The sequence below is a fragment of the Triticum urartu genome, chromosome 3 (assembly GCF_003073215.2).
Source record: "Triticum urartu cultivar G1812 chromosome 3, Tu2.1, whole genome shotgun sequence".
In the NCBI taxonomy this organism is placed as follows: Eukaryota; Viridiplantae; Streptophyta; class Magnoliopsida; order Poales; family Poaceae; genus Triticum; species Triticum urartu.
In genome coordinates this window covers 422,522,301-422,541,371 of record NC_053024.1, presented here as the reverse complement: position 1 = coordinate 422,541,371, position 19,071 = coordinate 422,522,301, and the positions used below count along the sequence as shown (strand labels likewise).

At 48.2% G+C, this 19,071-nt stretch overlaps 1 protein-coding gene and 1 pseudogene across 1 annotated transcript; one reads left to right on the top strand and one right to left on the bottom strand.

Annotated features, from left to right (window-relative positions):
• The first annotated feature begins 478 nt into the window (after window positions 1-478).
• On the top strand, window positions 479-7,388 carry LOC125544186 (ABC transporter B family member 4-like). Its single transcript, XM_048707771.1, has 12 exons — window positions 479-784; window positions 1,512-1,566; window positions 1,993-2,168; window positions 2,265-2,486; window positions 2,604-2,842; window positions 2,931-3,456; window positions 3,542-3,815; window positions 3,917-4,547; window positions 4,637-4,865; window positions 5,712-5,978; window positions 6,190-6,453; window positions 6,542-7,388. Exons 1-12 carry the CDS (start codon window positions 539-541, stop codon window positions 7,184-7,186), a joined length of 3,774 nt encoding a protein of 1,257 aa, XP_048563728.1. The 5' UTR covers window positions 479-538; the 3' UTR covers window positions 7,187-7,388.
• A 2,981-nt stretch (window positions 7,389-10,369) lies between these two features.
• Window positions 10,370-11,955, bottom strand: LOC125546850 (annotated as a pseudogene).
• Window positions 11,956-19,071: the final 7,116 nt, after the last annotated feature.

Genomic DNA, 19,071 nt, shown 5'->3' with positions numbered 1-19,071 from the left:
ATGATTTTCAAGAAAATTCAAAGCATATGAGAAGTATGCCCCCCAAAAGTAATGTCTTTGTGCCATACATTATTACTCTAACTGGTTATCAAAGTAATCTCAAAATGCGTATTAAACCTTATGAACTCGAATTGAGGGACCAGAACCTACGTATTTGCGTGATATCTTTGCTCCGGCAACGGTGGGATATAGTTGTACTTTCTCCGTCCGGAAATACTTGTCATCAAAATAAATAAAAAGGGATGTACCTTGTCATCAAAATGATAGGGATGTATCTTATCATCAAAATGAATAAACAAGGATGTATTGGATGTATCTAGTAAATATATTCATTTTTATTTATTTTGATGATAAGTATTTCCGAAGAAAGAGAGTATAGTCGTAGCATTCCTCCCCTTTCCTCTCATTTATACCCTACTATAAGCATTGACCAGCCAAAAGCAGCCAGCCACCCCATAAATACCCCGCGAAGTAGAGCCGTAAGAATCAGGCTTAAACAAAAAGCCGTGCGTCCTCTGTACACGCCAAGCTGCCAGCAATGGACGCAGCCGCGAAAGGGAGGGATGGCCATGGCGAGGAGAAGGAGGGCGGGCACGCGAAGAGGGTGTCCTTCACGGGGATGTTCCGGTACGCCGACCGCACGGACCAGCTGCTGATGCTGGTCGGCACGCTGGCCGCGCTGGCCAACGGCGTCTCGCAGCCGCTCATGACGGTCATCTTCGGCGACATGATCGACGCCTTCGGCGGCGCCACCGGTGACAACGTCCTCCACCGCGTCAACAAGGTGAGCTGAGCTCTCTCTGGTCAGCGGCCACCTTTCCGATCACCTCGGCTTCTCCTCGCCCAGGCATCCGTGGCAACGCACCAGAACCGCGTCCCTTTCGGGCTACTCTGCTCGGCCGATGCCATTTCTACTTCCGAGAAAGCTCCGGCGAATCTTGTCGCCCTTCTGCTTCTTCTGCCATTAATTTTCTTGAGTCTGGAGCCCAGTTTAGAACGAAAATTTGCAGCGGTTTTACATGGTGTTCTGTATTCAAATCTATCACGTTTCTGAACTAGCTTGCGGATCACTCCAGTTTACTGCAGTTTGCAAGTTTAACAAGAGATTTCACGTAGATTAGCATTAATTAACATAAGAGATAGGGGTAGATGCCACCCACATGTTGGGATCTCTCCCGATAAATAAAGGATCTGAAGCTCTGCCCCCGAGATCCGTGCTGTTCTTTTTTTTTCTCGCTTCTGAAACCTTTTTTTTAGAATACTCTCTTTTGAAACTCTGAAACGGGATAGAGGTGATCCGCACTGTCACGTTTGTGGCATTGCACTTTCTTTGTCACTGTCAGTTGGCCATCAGCATCATGGATACCAAAGAGGAAAAAAAACTGCAACAATTTCTAGCACCTGAGTTTTACCATAATATAGTTAGATTTATTTCCTTGCATATATTACATTGCTGCAAGACAGTAAAGACAGGAATAAATTTTCACCCTGTTATCATTTCGTTCTTGCAGGCGGTTCTGAACTTTGTCTACTTGGGTATCGGAACAGCGGTGGTCTCCTTTCTCCGTAAGAGCATGAGAAGACTTTGTCAACTTCTCCACATCTGTTCGCACCACCTGCATAATTGCTGCTAGTTACTTAACATGGCTGCTATCTTTCTTATAGAGAAATAATGAGATTAATATATGTTTGACTAAACTGAAAAAGACAGATGACACCTTACTAGTATTTCAAAATTGCTAGATGTCGCAAAGTCCAAGTTGTGTTCCTGAAATTCTTGTCCAAAGAGTACAGCAAAACAGAGTATAAGAAAAACAGTGTATGCACGTTTTATATTTCAACTGAAAAGTGACACATGAAGAAATATACTGTACATAATTTTGTTCACATAGCGCAACTGAAGGAAATTGTAAACAGAATTACCCATGTTTAAGTCATATAGTTCTCGTGTCAAGGTAGAATAACTGTCAAGCCAACCTGTTGTCTGTGCAGAGGTGGCATGCTGGACAATTACTGGAGAAAGGCAGGCCACACGCGTTCGATCTCTATACCTTAAATCTGTCTTGAGACAGGATATATCATTCTTCGACGTAGAAATGACAACTGGGCTGATAGTTTCAAGAATGTCTGGTGATACTGTGCTAGTTCAGGATGCTATTGGTGAGAAGGTAAGGATTTTCTCCCAGTCAAATGAAGAGCGCATAAGCAAAAGTGTGTTCATTACATTCCAACTCATATAAAAATGACATAATTGACTACTGCAGGTTGGCAAGTTCCTACAACTTGTGGCTACTTTCATAGGCGGTTTCGTGGTAGCTTTTGTGAAAGGATGGCTTCTATCTCTTGTCATGTTGGCATGCATACCTCCAGTTGTAATTGCAGGAGGAGCAGTGGCCAAAGTGTTATCTACAATCTCTAGCAAAGGTCAAGCATCATACAGTGATGCAGCGAATGTTGTTGAACAGACAATTGGAGCCATAAAAACAGTAAGCTCAATTTGCACATCAATTTAAATAATGGCTAGTTGAAACGTTCCCACGAAAAAGGAGGATATGATTTCTTGAGTACTCACAAGTTATCTTGTTGCTACATCTGTAAAACAGGTTGCCTCTTTCAATGGGGAGAAACAGGCCATCGGAGATTACAATAAACTCATAAACAAAGCATACAAGACAACTGTCAAGGAAGGACTTGCCAATGGTTTTGGCATGGGTTCTGTTTTCTTCATATTCTTCTCTAGCTATGGCTTAGCCATATGGTATGGTGGAAAGTTGATACTTACCAAAGGATACACAGGAGGAGAAGTCATCAGTATCTTGTTTGCTATCATGACTGGAGCAATGTGAGTTATCCACCTTCAAGTGGAATTCATATCGTAATGATGATTCACATCGCATCGTTGGTAGTGATAATTTCTGATTGTGTTGCAGGTCTTTAGGTAATGCAACCCCTTGTATGACAGCCTTTGCAGAGGGACAATCTGCAGCACACAGATTGTTCACAACAATCAAGAGGAAACCAGAGATTGATCCTGATGACAAGACTGGTAAGCAGTTAGAAGATATCAAGGGTGATGTTGAGCTGAGAGATGTGTATTTCAGCTACCCAGCAAGGCCAGAGCAACTGATATTTGATGGATTCTCCTTGCATGTGTCTAGTGGCACTACAATGGCTATAGTTGGGGAGAGTGGAAGTGGCAAGTCAACTGTGATTAGTCTTGTAGAGAGATTCTATGATCCGCAGGCTGGTGAAGTTTTGATTGATGGGATCAATATCAAGAGTTTACAGCTTGATTCAGTAAGAGGGAAAATTGGTCTTGTTAGCCAAGAGCCCTTGCTCTTTATGACCTCAATTAAAGATAACATTACATATGGCAAAGAAGGCGCAACAATTGAGGAGATCAAGAGAGCCGCTGAGCTCGCCAATGCAGCAAATTTCATCGATAAGTTGCCCAATGTGTGTCAAAATTTCAATAATTTGTCCTAATCCAAGTTCTTCCATTTTAGTTGAGTGCTAATATTTTATTTTTATTCTGTACCAGGGTTATGATACAATGGTTGGCCAACGCGGTGCTCAGCTTTCAGGGGGGCAAAAGCAAAGGATCGCAATTGCAAGAGCAATCATTAAAAACCCCAAAATACTTTTGTTAGATGAAGCTACTAGTGCATTGGATGTGGAGTCGGAGAGGATAGTTCAGGAGGCACTGAATAGGATCATGGTGGACAGAACGACGCTTGTGGTTGCTCATCGTCTAACTACTGTCAGGAATGCTGATTGCATATCAGTTGTTCAACAAGGAAAGATAGTTGAACAAGGTCAAGATTACATTCTCATCACTCACCTTTTATTAATCACTTCTTTGGCATATTTTGACTAAACTGATCAATTTTCTACACAAAATGAATGTTTCATATAGGTCCCCACGATGAATTGGTAGTAAACCCAGATGGTGCATACTCTCAACTAATTAGGCTTCAAGAAAACAATGAAGAAGAGCAGAAAGTAGACCATAGAAGATTGGATCCAAGGTCTAAGAGTACAAGCTTGTCATTGAAGCGATCGATTAGCAGAGGTTCTGCAGGGAATAGTAGTAGGAATTCTTTCAACCTCTCCTTTGGGCTTCCTGGCGCAGTTGAATTGCCTGAAGGAAATGATACACATGGGGAGAATCATACAGAGCAGGATGGTGAGGTTCCAAAGAAAGCTCCTATGGGACGGCTGGCACTTCTTAATAAACCAGAGGTACTTATTATTCTGTTAGGATCCCTAGCTGCAGCAGTTCACGGAGTGCTTTTCCCAATGTTCGGTGTGATGATTTCCAGTGCCATTAAAACTTTCTATGAGCCACCAGATAAACTCAGAAAGGATTCTAGCTTTTGGGGTTTGATGTGTGTGGTGCTGGGTATCATTTCGATAATCTCAATACCCGCAGAGCTCTTCTTGTTTGGAATAGCCGGAGGGAAGCTTATAGAGCGTATCCGTGCTATGTCATTTCGAAGCATTGTGCACCAAGAAGTCGCTTGGTTTGATGATCCTAAAAATTCCAGGTTTGTTACAGTTTTTCGCTTGGTTTCTTCTTCCTTTAGAATCTGTGAGCTTTACTTTTAGGTACTGACTGCCAAATTATATCTTACAGCGGAGCACTTGGTGCAAGACTGTCAGTTGATGCTTTGAATGTACGGCGTTTAGTGGGAGATAACTTGGCCTTAACGGTTCAGATTATCTCTACACTTATCACAGGGTTTGTCATTGCTATGATAGCTGACTGGAAGCTCTCTTTGATCATCCTCTGTGTGATTCCATTAGTGGGCCTTCAAGGTTATGCCCAAGTGAAGTTCTTGAAGGGTTTCAGTCAAGATGCCAAGGTAACCCATCAAAAGAAGCCATTAGGCTGTTTTTCTAGCAATGTGATATTTTGCAAATAATTACTAAAACTAAATGATACTCCATGCAGTTCCATATAAGTTGTTACTTAGGACAGAAGTTTCGTGTGATATATTTCATTAGCGGGTCTTCTGTTAGAACCACTAATTTATTGTACCATATTTAAAAGGTCCAACAAAAATTCTGCCTCTGTGCAAAACGACACATTTGGGAAACTGGAGGGAGTAATTAGTAGAGCATTCAGTTTCTAATTGTGAAGCTAGACCTACAATCTAATAGACATGCTTAGTGCTTTGCCGCCGGTAAAAAGAAACTGTTCACGTTAAGCCATTCATCGGCTCAGACTGCCTCAGGTCTCCCCTACGCCGTCATCCCATCCGACTTCTGCCTTGGCCGAAGTCACACCTCCACATTCTTGCTCAGCTTAAAACCTTACTCTGTGCCCTTGGCTCCACAGTAACACCTAGTCATACTTTCTTTTTGACCCGTGCCATGCTCCATTTTTGTCTGAGAATTTTTAGGTGGTCAAATTAGTTCATTAAGGTCTATGTGTTCAGTTAGTTAGCTTGTTTTTATTTTTTGTTATAGATTTTTAGCGAGGTGGGAAACATGGGTGTGAACAACCACTACAAGCTCCCTTTTTTCTTAACACACAAACTTCTATTTATGTAACAGTAAGATAAGATGACAATTATTCAGTCAAGGCTATAAAGTGAAGTCATTTAAAAAAAATCATCGAGTAATAAGAATCTGAGTTTACTCTAGATAATTAGTTTTCACATTCTGAAAATTGTTATGTCAATGCTAATGAATTGCTGGTTCTCCAGATGATGTATGAAGACGCAAGTCAAGTGGCCACTGATGCAATTAGTAGTATTAGGACCGTCGCTTCATTTTGTTCTGAGAAAAGAATTACAAGAATATATGATGATAAATGTGAAGCCTCAATGAGTCAAGGAGTCAGAACAGGAATAGTTGGAGGCATCGGATTTGGTTTCTCATTCTTGATGCTGTACCTTACATATGGTCTTTGTTTCTATGTTGGAGCACAATTTGTGCGCCATGGCCAATCAAGTTTTGGTGATGTTTTCAAGGTACGTAATTGCATTATTTCAGAAGTACTCCCTCTGTAAAGAAATATAAGAGCGTTTACATCACTAAAGTAGTGGTCTAAATGCTCTTATATTTATTTACAGAGGGAGTAATAATTATTTCTTCTTCATATTAAGTTTTTCAGTCTTAATCCCTCCATCCTTAACCAGTCACTACTTCCACGAGGTTCACATAGTTAGTCATACTTTGCAGGTTTTCTTTGCACTGGTTTTAGCAACTATTGGAGTATCTCAAACAAGTGCAATGGCCACCGATTCAACAAAAGCAAAAGAGTCAGCTATTTCCATATTTGCTTTATTGGACCGAAAGTCTGAAATAGACTCAAGCCGCAATGAGGGTTTGACATTAGATGAGGTCAAGGGCAACATCGATTTCCAGCATGTCAGCTTCAAGTACCCAACCCGCCCAGATATTCAGATCTTCAGTGACTTTACCCTGCACATTCCCTCTGGCAAGGTTAGCCCACCTTTTTCTATCCAAATCACTATTGTTATATCTTCTACAGTGATTTACATATTAGCTTACTTTCACTGTGGTCTTACAGACTGTTGCCCTTGTTGGAGAGAGTGGTAGCGGCAAGTCAACGGTAATTGCACTGTTGGAGCGATTCTACAATCCTGATTCAGGCACCATCTCATTGGATGGAGTGGAAATCAAGAGCTTAAACATCAATTGGTTGAGGGATCAAACGGGACTTGTGAGCCAAGAGCCTGTACTCTTCAATGATACAATCCGTGCCAACATAGCCTATGGTAAGGATGGGGAAGTTACTGAGGAGGAGCTCATTGCAGCTGCAAAGGCATCCAATGCGCATGAGTTCATATCAAGCCTTCCCCAAGGATATGACACCACAGTTGGGGAGAGGGGGATACAGCTGTCGGGTGGCCAGAAGCAGCGAGTGGCAATTGCAAGGGCCATATTGAAGGACCCTAAGATACTACTACTTGATGAGGCGACTAGTGCCTTGGATGCTGAGTCCGAGCGAATTGTGCAGGATGCATTAGACAATGTGATGGTCGGCAGGACCACGGTTGTTGTGGCTCACCGCCTCTCGACGATCAAAGGTGCTGATATCATTGCGGTTCTCAAGGATGGTGCAATAGTTGAGAAAGGAAGACACGAGGTGCTGATGAACATAAAAGATGGGGTGTACGCTTCACTGGTAGAACTTCGATCAGCGTCATCATAATACCTAGGATCAGTTTTGGTTCCGATATCTATCCACATTGTACATCTTCCCCGACCACCTTTTGTTGCTGTTTCTGTAACTGTGCCGCATTATTCTTTGGGGCTTGAAGAGGAATTCGAAAACTAGAATGAAAATTTATTGTGTCAATGTAGCGTAAGATTGTAATCATTTAGAAGGAAATCTTGTGCTTCTGATTTTGAAATGTGCATTCCCCCCGTCGATGTGTAAATGAGCGTAATATCCCGCTGTACATAATGCCTAACACAAATATTTCAAGACCGCATTGTAAAATGTGGGCATGTGCTGTATAATATGAAGACTCTACCCTGTCATCTTAAGATGCTCTAGGCATCTTCTGTTTAGAAATTGATCATACTGCAGTTAAATTTGTATGAGTGTCTGACAAGAACCAAGACTTACCGCCGCACCAGCTGTGTCGTTACACTCGGGAACTCCCAACAGCCGCGCCTAGCGAGATCCTGACCGGAGCCCGTCAAGCCAGGACTTGGGGGCGGAGCGGCGGACTTCCCAGGCGGGTCGGCGGTACCTCAGAGGAGCTGGGCCGGCGCCCGGCGCGGGGGGAGGGGGTCTCATACGTGGCGGGCGGCGGGGCAGGCGCGCAGGGAGAGGGGCGGGACGGTGCGCCGGTGCAGTGCCTGAACTGTTGCCTGTGTGGCGCACGCAGGGTAACTCTTCGTTTGATCCAGTCCGTGGGGTTCGATCGATCGATCGATCGATCGCATGGGCACTAGGCACTAGCTCTTTGTTCTGCCGATTGTTGTTTGCGTTTTCTTTTCTTTTAAAAAAACCAAGTATTTAACAAAAAACTATCACATTTCATGAAACCATGCATACAAACTATCACTTTGCAAATTTTTGCTGAAAATTACCACTTTTTTACTAATCTTTGACTAAAAATTATCATGTCGGAAAAGTGTCCGATTCGTCTCTTCTAAGCGCATTTCTGACAGGATGGGCCCACCTGTCAGAATCAATCTTCTTCCTCCTCTCTCTCTTTGGCATTTCCTCGAACATCTCATGTGCACTCCACGTTCTTCTTTATGGCGACGTCCCCGCGAAGCACCTCCCCGGCGTTGGTCGGTACTGGAGACGGCGGCGCAACCACGCCGGCTGGAGCCGCCTCGGCCGTGCTGGCGTGCCCGAGCCGCACTTCGCCGCATCCCCGACCACCCCGTGTAGCTCCCCATCACCATCGTGAGTGCTTGCTGCTTCCCCTCTACTCCCCCTTGGTTACTTGCCGCATCAACGCCGCCTTCGAGCGCTGGAGCTCGTGCTCCGAGCCGCACCTGCACGCCCGCAGTGCTCGTGGCCGCCCCTCGCCATGCGCACCGTGGTCGTCGTCCCCGTACCACGCGCGCTCGCCACACCTGCTACGCCCGGGTCGTGCCCCCGTCACGCACGGCTCGCCACTGTCGTGCCCCTGCTGCCGCTCCTCGCATGTTGCGGCTCCCGCGGCCGCGCCCCCGCCTCCGGCCGCCCGGGCTCCCCGCACCCTCCGCCGCCGCCCTTCACCGCTGGAGCCATGGGTCACCGCGATCGGCGCTGGAGCTACCGCGGGTCGCTGCTGGAGCTACCGGAGCCGCCCGCCCCGCGCCCTTCGCCGGCGGGCCTTGAGCTCCTCGGCCGCCATCACACAAATTTTGCTAATGTGCCACGTCAACGCTTACGTGTGGGCCCAGCCAGTCAGAAACGTGATTAAAAGAGGCAAATCAGGCTCTTTTCAGACATGGTAGTTTTTAGTTAAGAATTAGTGAGAAAATGATAATTTTCGGCACAAATTTGTAAAGTGGTAGTTTGTAGGAATGTTTCCATCAAATGTGGTAGTTTTTTTGTTAATACTCCAAAAACCCGAGAAATCGTGACTTTTTTTGTAGATGCTGAGTATTTGTGAGTTGAGAGGGCCTCTAATTGCAGAATTTCTTATATTAAATTGATCGGTTGCATGCCACAATATAATTGCGCCTTCTTCTGCTTGCAAGTGCGGCATGGCTGGCCAACTAGAAACCAGTTGACTGGAAATTTTATTTGGGTCAGTTGAGGGGGTTTGGTAATCAACAACCACATGTCTTCCTCAACCTCCAGACCCGCCTAACCACCATAGACCTACCGCCGCCCCACCCTCACCTTAACGCCCGCCGTGCCCACCGCTGTTATGTCATGGCCCCCGGCTATCCCTCTAACCCCAACGATGATCTTTTCTTTTTCGGCAAATTTGCACCCTTCCCCCGTCCCGCCCACACACACCCCTAAGATAGATAATGAGATAGTCTGACACCATAAGGTAGATAGCGGGGTCTTCTCCGGCGAGCTCTTTCCTTCCCTCTGGCGAGTTCCTTCCTTCCCTCCAGCTTCCTTCCTTCACTCGAAAATTGACTTACCCAAATTTCAAATTCGGCCGAACTAGATATAGTTATTGTGGTTTCTGAAACTGTTGTACAACCTTGCTGCAACTATGCATAATGTCTAGAGTATTTGAGTAGCTAATAGCGAAGAGAAAGACGTGGTGTTTTGTAAAAAGAAACAATGGTATGATCGTTTGTCCCTTTTTCTCGTGTTCCGTGGTATGATCGTTTTACCGATTGCCCCGTTTAAAATGACATGAGAGCATCTATTTTCTTGGAGTGGTTATTTATCAGGTGCCGTGGAAATATTTATTTTATTAGTCAGTATTTATGGCCGCTGGATGAACATTTTGTCATCTTTCTTGCATTTGCACATATCTTAATGTTCAGACTAGATTATTCTTGGCATTGACTTAGAACTTTCTTTTCTTAGCCGCTTGAGAAATTGTAAAACGGTTATTCTATTTTGTTTGCTTCCAAAGGTAAGATATAAGTAGGTTGCAAATGAAACTGGTAAAAAGGAAAAAACACAACCTACCTCAACGGTAGTACTTGTTTATTTTCGCAACACCTTAAGGGCATGGCCAATGCATAGCTCCAGGGTGATGCCTCACATGCCATGTAGAATCGAATGATAATAAAAGTAAGTTCGGATGGGGAAGCAGGATCTTCTTCAGGAGGCGAGTGCTTAGAGAGAAAAGTGTGATCCGATGCATAAAGTTGAAAAAAGTTGAACTGAAGAGGAAGAATGCATGTGTAGTGAGAGTCACTTTTTATTTTTTGATAAGCCCACTAATAGTAGCTTGCATTGGGGAAAAAATCAACAGATATGCCTTAAATTATTTTTTATCATGAGACATCTGTATCCATATGTCATCATTGTACATGTCCTGATAATACTCCTACACACAACCACGCTTGCATCACCGGATCCCTTCTTAACTGATCCAGCCAACGTCAAGCAAGCAAGTACCCACGCGTTAACTAGCGACGCCAACGTCGCCTCGGACTCCCCGCCCTGACGCTCATTCTTTGCTGCCACCTCCTTTGCCTCCACCATCTCCTTGTCGTACCCTTCCATTGCCAGGGCTAGCCCAAGCTCCTTCTCCAGGAACACCTTGTTCACCCGCTGCTCTGCGTACAATGGCCACGCTAGCATCGGCACACCCGCCATGATCGACTCCAGCACCGAGTTCCACCGACAGTGCGTCACGAACAGGGCCACCGCTGCGTGCATAAGCACATCGCGTTGAGGCGCCCATGACTTGACGACCAGCCCGTCTCCTTGGTACGGTCTCGGAAGCCCTCCGGGAGCAGGGCGTCGAGGTCCGGCTCCGACGGCTCGTCGAACTTCTTCGTCGGGTCATCGTTGGACGGGCTCTTTACGACCCAAAGGAAACGCTGCCCACTTGCCTCTAGCCCGGCCGCCACCTCCCTGATCTGCTTGGCACTAAACTGACCGAGGCTGCCGAAGCAGAGGAACACCACGTTGTCCTTGTGCTGGGTGTCCAGCCACGCTATGCACTCGTCGCCGCACTTGGTGCCCACCTCCACCGACTTTATCAGCGGCCCAATGCAGAGACTGGAGGTGTCGGGAGTCCAAAAGGTGAGCAGAGCCCGGCGGCGATGGTCTCTACGGCCCGCGGCTCGAGCGAGCGGAAGGTGTTGACGAGGATGCCCTGGGACAGGCACAGGTCGCTGCACACACTCACGAACTTCGTGTATGCTACATCATCACGGTCCATGATTGGCCGCATGGAGTCTGTCGCCGGAAACGAGGGGATTCCGGGAACGTGCACGAGCTCATCACCCATGTCCTGGAAGTTGGCGGTGGTCTGAGCGTGCAGGACCGGGAGATGCAAGTAGAGAGCCAGGACCTCAGCGCCGGAGGTGAAGAAGAAATAGATGGGAATGCCGAGCTCCGAGGCAACGCCGCGCGCGACATTACAGAAGAAGTCTGCGACGAGAACGGCGGAGGAGGTGGTCAGCGAGGAAATCACGCAGGTGAGGGTTCGAGACGCGGGCGACCTCCAAGGTCAATGTCTCTGGGTGGTTGGATTTTACGGGCGGGAGCTCGACTTGCGGGAGACGGTGGAAGGAGATGGTGGGGTTGGCCGCCGAGACCCCGGCGAGGAAGGGCCCCGTTGCGCTTGCCCCGGTGTTGTGCGGTAGATCGATGACGACGATGGTGACGGCGAGGCCGCGGGCAGCGATGATCTTGCCCGGTTCGATCATCGAGACCAGGTGGCCCCTATGCCCGGACGTGGTACTGCTGCGCGCCCCATCTTGCAACGATAAGCCTGCTCTGTAGTCGTGGACGCTGTGGTGGTGGTGTCTGCTTTGGAGTGGGAGTAGCACAAGTGGAGTTGGAGATGCATGGCGAGCCGATGATTTACAGGGGGCCATGGTCTGTCTGACCCACCCATCTGGTGGCCGAAATTTGTAATTTTCTTCTACTTGTTGCATTGCATGTTAGAAGGGAGAAAGAGAATTGGTGTGGAATATGATGGATGTATTATTGAGCCTCGAGGGCGAGTATATATTGAACAAGACTTGAGGGCAAGAAGCCTCTCGTGAAGATAAGGTAGGAGACGGATTACAAATCCTAGACTACCAAATACAAGTATCCCAAATATATCTCTAACACCCCCCCGCAGTCGTAGCGGTAGCGTTGCGAACAACAGGAGCGTCGCGGACGGTCAGACTGGAGAGAATAGCAGCCGACGGACTGACATCCCCCCGCAGTCCTAGCGGGAGCGTCGTGACGGTGTCGCTCGCGGACGCGTTGACTGTAGAGGAAGCCGACGAGTTGCTCAAGCGGATGATAGCCCTTTGTGCCGATGTCGAATGTAGCCGAGAGCGTACGGTGGTGTAGCCAGTCGAGGTAGCCGTGCGAAGAACGCCGTGGTCGATGTCGAGTCGGGTAGCCGGTGTCGAGGGAGTTGCCGTGGAGCCGCGGGCGCAAGGAGGCGCCGAGTTAGTCATGGGCGCAATGGTGTCGAAGAAGTGATGCGCCAGGAAGGAGAATGCTGTTGACGACGCGTCGCGCCGGGGTTGCCAACCCCGGAGATACATCGTAGACGAAGGCACGCGCCGGTGTTGCCAGCACCGGGCATGCGTAGACGGACGAAGACGAAGTTACGAAGCGCGATCCAGGACTTCCAGCGCCGGACCGCGTGGACGGAGCAACACCTGAAGCACCGGGCATGCTAGCACTGGACTGCACAGCTGGACGCCATGCCAATAATCAGAGCAGCCAGCAGAGAAGAAACTCGACATCATATGCGGCTCATCGGCCGGCCGATATCACCAACGTTCGAGTAGATGAATTGCGTGGGTAGAATGACGCACGCTGATGATGGCTCGGTGCTCGACGAACACGAACGGTAACGGCCGGCAGGCACATTCACGAACGTACATCCGCCTGGCCAAAGAAGAGGCCGTTCAGCCCGTCTGTGTGGCTCGCCTACGCGGCTCATGGCATTCAATTGGATGTCGCGCTGCGCCGGCGGCCACTTAGCGCTGCTCACATAGGCGTAAACCTACACTGCAAACAAGACCGGCCCGCCGGACACGGTTCATCCCGCGCCCAAAGAGCAGCGGCGCAAGCTCATCACTCACTAGAGTCGACGCCCATTCCGGTCTGCAATGACCGTCGTGCGCCTCTTCTATGGGCTCAAGCGGCGAGCCAACGCACCGCTGCACACTGATTCACACTACTTATACAACGCGGAAATATTCCGGAGGCGATGCTCTATCTCTCTGGAACCCTCCCGCGGTGCCCCGTTACTTCGCCGCTACGCTCCAACCCATGTGGTGCCCCACGCCCCTCTCCGCACGCGAGCGCGGTCAATCGCGTGCGGGGGGGGCGTGGGGGGAATGCTGGCGTGTCAGAGCTGATGATACGTACGGTGCGCTCGCAGGGGATGGGCGGCAGTGGGTACGGGGGGCGGAGGGGTGCTGGGAGGGCGCGCATCTGTAGCGGTGGAGAGGGCGGCGCGGGGGGTTTAGTCGCGTAGACATGTACGGGGGGCTGTGAAGAGCGCTGAGCTCTAGGTTGCTCACGGGGCGAGTTCACCGCCGACGCACACTTATCCGCGAGGAAGAACCACGATCGCCGCTCGCCCGAGCGGCACGCAACGCAGCCCCGATGCATTCACTCGACGGACCGCATCTCTCTCCTCTTCTAATCATGAGGGCGCGCTGAACTCAGGGTCAATCTTCACAGAACTTGCGAAAACGCGCAAAACCAACTAGCTAGGTCAGTTGCACGACGCGGATGAAGTGGAGCGACGGATAGGTGATCAATCTGGCCGGTCGCAAGATCGAGGACACTGCTCGGTGCGATTATTACGGCCGGGCGCGGCAAAGTGAGCGGCCGCCATACCCAGCGGCGGACTGTCGTAGCAGGAGCGTGCTACCGGCTTGCACACGTATTATACATGGAGGCTGATTGGGATACAACCATATGAGCACCATGCCCACATGATGCAACGTGCAGCCACACCTTGTACGGACGTGTGGTCCGGGGCAAGCAGCCGGCCACACCAGCGCCAACCACACCCGCGTGCCACGCGGTACAGGACGACCGGGGCAGCGCATGCGCTGCCCGTCGTACGTAACCTGCTGCATGCAGAAAGCTGGGGCGTCCGAGTTGTGGATGGAGGCGGGGTTGATGCAGAATTCTCGATCGGATCATGGCGACGACAACATGCGCATAGCCACGGCTGGATGGACGCGCGAACGGTAGCCACGAGGGGCCGTCGCATCGCGCAAGGTCGCCGAGTCGGAGAAGAGGCCATGTGTCGTGCCGGTGTCGAAGTAGAGGCGCGAGAGTCGACGGTGGCGGTGGACGATGCAAACCGGATCACATAGACTGGAAAACCAAAAAGTAGACGCCGATCAAAGTGACCGGCGAGAGAGAGAAAATCCGGATCAAAGGATCGGGAAAAAGGACTCTCTAGGGCAGCCAGCCAACACGGCCGGCGGACGAACCCTAGGTACGGGCGGCGCGGGCCCCGACGGCGGTCATGGAGGCCGACCGCCCCGGGGGTGGTGCGCGGGTGCGAAAGCGGCGGCGGCTAGGGTTTAGGATCGACTTGCTCTGATACCATGTTAGAAGGGAGAAAGAGGATTGGTGCGGAATATGATGGATGTATTATTGAGCCTCGAGGGCGAGTATATATTAAGTACAAGACTTGAGGACAAGAAGCCTCTCCTGGAGATAAGGTAGGAGACGAATTACAAATCCTAGACTACCAAATACAAGTATCTTAAATATATCTCTAACATTGCAGTCTGCAGATGATGTGTGTACCAGTCGCAGTGGCAACCGTGAGATATGCGGTCAGGTGTGGATCGTTGGGCACTTGGACCTGTGTTCTTGCTTGGTTTCTTTAGACTCTATTTGATTCATAAGTCCTAGGACTTTTTTTAATCCCAACTTATAAGTCTCAAGTCCCTAAAAAGTCCCTACCTGTTCGGTTCTCGGGACTTATAAGTCTCTATAAGACCATATTACAACTATAAGTCCCTATAAGTCCCTCCTTGAGAGTCTTATTTCATAAGTCTCAAATGCCCACTTTAAGTCCCTATAAGTCCCTCTTGTTTGATTTAGATAGGATTTATAGGGACTTATTTAAGTCCCTAGACCAATAAGTCTCTGAAAACAAACACCCTCTTAGTACGACGGGTATAAGCACATAACGTCATCGCTGACGGATGGAACCATTTCAAGCCCCACCTGTCAATTACTCAATTGCTATGTCTCATAAGGGAGGAACTAGTTCGACAAAACAGCTAAATAATCTAGTACCCCCTTCGGAAACAAATATAAGAGCGTTTAGATAACTAAAATAATGATCTAAACACTTTTATATTTCTTTACAGAGAAAGTATATAATTTGCACGTATGTGAGAATCCAGCCCAATGCCCATGCATCCTGATGGTTGACGTAATGATGTCATTGCTTGTGTATCAATGGCGCTTCATCCGTTGCCATGCGAGCACCCCTGATTACTTCTCTGATATGCATTACTTTTAGTAATTTATTCTCGATTGAGTTGTATCTCATGTGTTGTTCTTTAATACTACTTTATTGGGATCCATTTCCTGCTGTTGGATTATGGATGGGTTTAGGCCCATATAAGACACTAATCCCTGATTAATCTTAAGGCCCATGTATGAGATGGCAGGTGGTGGGAAGTTTAGTCCCACCTTACTAGTTGAGGAGAGTTGAGACCCCTTTATAAGGGCTGCTCTACCACTTGCCATTGAGAGCTTGGGAAGAGGAGTGATACGTGCGCGCTCCTCCTCCGCCGCCCGCCTCGCCTCGTCACGACGCGTCGCGGGTTGCGGGAATGAGCCGAGCCGAAGCTTATTTTTACTGCTCAGGAATAGATTAATTAATCAAGGATTAATTAACGAGTCACTAACAGGTGGGCCACTGTCCAAGACGTTGGACTGTGGGCTGACTTGTGTTGTCGGGATTCGTCGACTCCCTTGCCGGGGGGTGCGACCCTTGCTGGGACCCGCGTATTCATCGATTCCCTTGCCAGGAGTGGGCCGACTCGGTCGTGGGCCTCGGCAGGGCCCATGACTTTCTTCCTTACGGACTATATAAGAAGGCTCTGGCCAGTGAAGTAACCTAGTTCGGTTCACTCACTCCCTCTCGCGTGACCTAGCCGTCATCTACTGTTCCTCACTATGTGCTGCCTCCGGCGATCCCATCCCGACGACCGCGTGCATGGCTGGTCGGGAGAGCAGGTGCCTCCGGAACCCTGTCGTTCGAGATCCTGCCTGGGAGAACGACAATAAGGTTTTTGGGGAGCGTCTCGACACGACTGCTCCCGATCCGTCCCCAACTCTGTTCGCCTCTGCTTCCACTACTTCCTCTGCATCGACACCATGACCGACGACGCCGCCTCTAAGAAGAAGGCCACGGACAACGCCGAGGCTGCTGCTGCAGCCGCCGCGTTGGCCTGGCCAATCAGAGGGTATGATCTATTCATCCCTCGTTTACTCGTATTTATGCTAGCCGTATATGTGCTGCTCATAGAAGGTTCGATTCTATGTTCTGTATGTGCTAGTATGCTTAGGTATTGCTATGAGATGCATACCTTTTATGCCATGCTTACTGTTTACTCATGGATAAGTCTAATCAGAAAAGTGCTAATATTTCCAACAATCCAAAAACCTTATTTTAGGCACTTTTCGATTCAAGGCTTTGCTGCTACTCTGAAACCGAAAAAGTTTACCGGGACACATTTTAAGCGTTGGTAGACTAGGACCACCTTGTGGCTCACAGCGATGAACGTGTTCTGGGTTGGTGGTGTGTCCCTCACAGAAACGATTGCTCCTGAACAGGAGAAGGCGTTTAGAGAGGCAACCACAATCTTTCTGGGAGCAGTTCTGAGTGTGATTGGAGACAAGTTGGTTGACGCCTATATTCATATGGGTGTTGCCAAAAACTTGTGGGATGCGCTCGAAGTCAAATTCGGCGCAACTGATGCTGGCAGTGAGTTGTATGCCATGGAGCAGTTCCATGATTACAGGATGGTTGATAACCGTTCTGTATTGGACCAGGCTCATGAGATACAGTGCATTGCTAAGGAGCTGGAGCTCTTGAAGTGTGAGTTACCGGACAAGTTTGTCGCGGGTTGCATTATTGCAAAACTCCCTCCTAGTTGGAGGAACTTCGCTACTTCTCTCAAGCACTTGAGACGTGAATTCTCTGTTGAGGATGTCATTGGTCATATCAGTGTTGCGCAGAACTCGAGAGCAAAGGACTCACACGTGAAAGGGGCAGAGGGTTCTTCTAGCGCCAATGTGGTGCAGAAGAACTTCCACAAGTTCAAGGGAAAGAACTCTGTCCAGCAGAATACTACCTTTAAGAAGAAGGGTAAGAAGAAAGACAAAAAGAGAGACGGCTGCTTTACTTGTGGTTCAGATGAACATTGGGCAAACAAGTGCCCAAACAAGTACAAGAAGCCAGCACAGGACTCTAAGTCTGTGAATGTCACTCTGAGCAACAATGATGCAGCATCTGGGTATGGTAATATGTTTACCATACTTTCAGTTTGTCAGTCCACCGATTGGTGGATTGACACTGGGGCCAATATTCATGTGTGTGCTGATGTGTCTTTGTTTTCTTTCTATAAGGTCGCACAAGATTGTTCCGTCCTGATGGGGAATGGCTCACATGCTTCTGTTCATGGTGTTGGCACGGTAGATCTGAAGTTTACTTCGAGAAAAATCGTGCAACTGAAGAACGTGCAGCATGTCCCGCCATAAAGAAGAATCTCGTTAGTGGCTCCCTTCTATGTAAAGAAGGGTTTAAGTTAGTATTTGAGTCTAACAAAGTAGTCATATCTCGATATGGACTATTTGTTGGAAAAGGATATGATTGTGGTGGTTTGTTCCGCCTTTCCCTGGAGGATTTCTGTAATAAAGTCGTGAACCAAATTCATTCTAATGTGAATGAATCTAAGGTTTGGCATTCACGTCTTTGTCACATAAATTTCGGTTGTATGACGCGGCTAGCTAAGATGGATTTAATCCCGAGTTTCACTTTAGCCAAAGGCTCTAAGTGCCATGCGTGTGTGCAAGCTAAGCAACCTCGTAAGCCTCACAAGCTTGTGAAGGAGAGACACCCGGCACCTCTAGAGCTCATACATTCAGATCTCTATGAGATGAATGGTGTGTTGACTAAAGGTGGAAATAAATACTTCATGACTCTGATTGATGATTCCACTAGATTCTACTATGTGTATTTGTTAAACACTAAGGATGAGGCTCTACACTACTTCAAAGTCTATAAGGCTGAAATTGAGAACCAACTTGAGAAGAAAATAAAACGAGTCCGGTCTGATCGTGGTGGAGAGTACTTTTTTAATGAGTTCGATTTATTCTGTGCGGAACATGGTATTATTCATGAGAGGACGCCTCCCTACTCACCCCAGTCAAATGGGGTTGCCGAACGGAAAAACCGTACTCTAACTGATTTGGTTAACGCCACGTTAGATACATCGGGTTTATCCAAGGCATGGTGGGGGAGGCTGTATTGACATTTTGTCATGTCCTGAATAAAGTTCCCACAAAGGATAATGAGACTACTCCCTATGAGCAATGGGAAAAGAAAAAGAACTACACTCTCTTACTTGCGCACTTGGGGCTGTTTGGCGAAAGTCAATGTGCCGATAATCAAAAAGCGCAAGTTGGGACCAAAGACCGTGGACTGTGTTTTTCTTGGCTATGCCAAGCATAGCGTTGGCTATAGATTTCTAGTGGTGAAATCTGAGGTACCTGGCCAGAAGGTCGGTACAATTATAGTCTAGGGATGCTACATTCTTTGAGGATATTTTCCCCATGAGAGATATGCAAAGCAATTCTAGACCGGAATCTGATGAGACTCCTGAACCTGCTATTCCGATGGAATATTATGAACATAAAAGTGATAAGAGTTCCACGGAGGATGACGAGGAAGCTCCTGTCAGGAGCAAGAGACAGAGGACTACAAAGTC

Bases quoted from the DNA above. Each gene is read 5' to 3' on its own strand.
- LOC125544186 (XM_048707771.1), top strand. From the start codon at position 539: ATGGACGCAGCCGCGAAAGGGAGGGATGGCCATGGCGAGGAGAAGGAG. The intron at 2,487-2,603 runs GTAAGCTCAATT...TCTGTAAAACAG, and splicing joins CAATTGGAGCCATAAAAACA to GTTGCCTCTTTCAATGGGGA. The intron at 3,457-3,541 runs GTGTGTCAAAAT...ATTCTGTACCAG, and splicing joins TCATCGATAAGTTGCCCAAT to GGTTATGATACAATGGTTGG.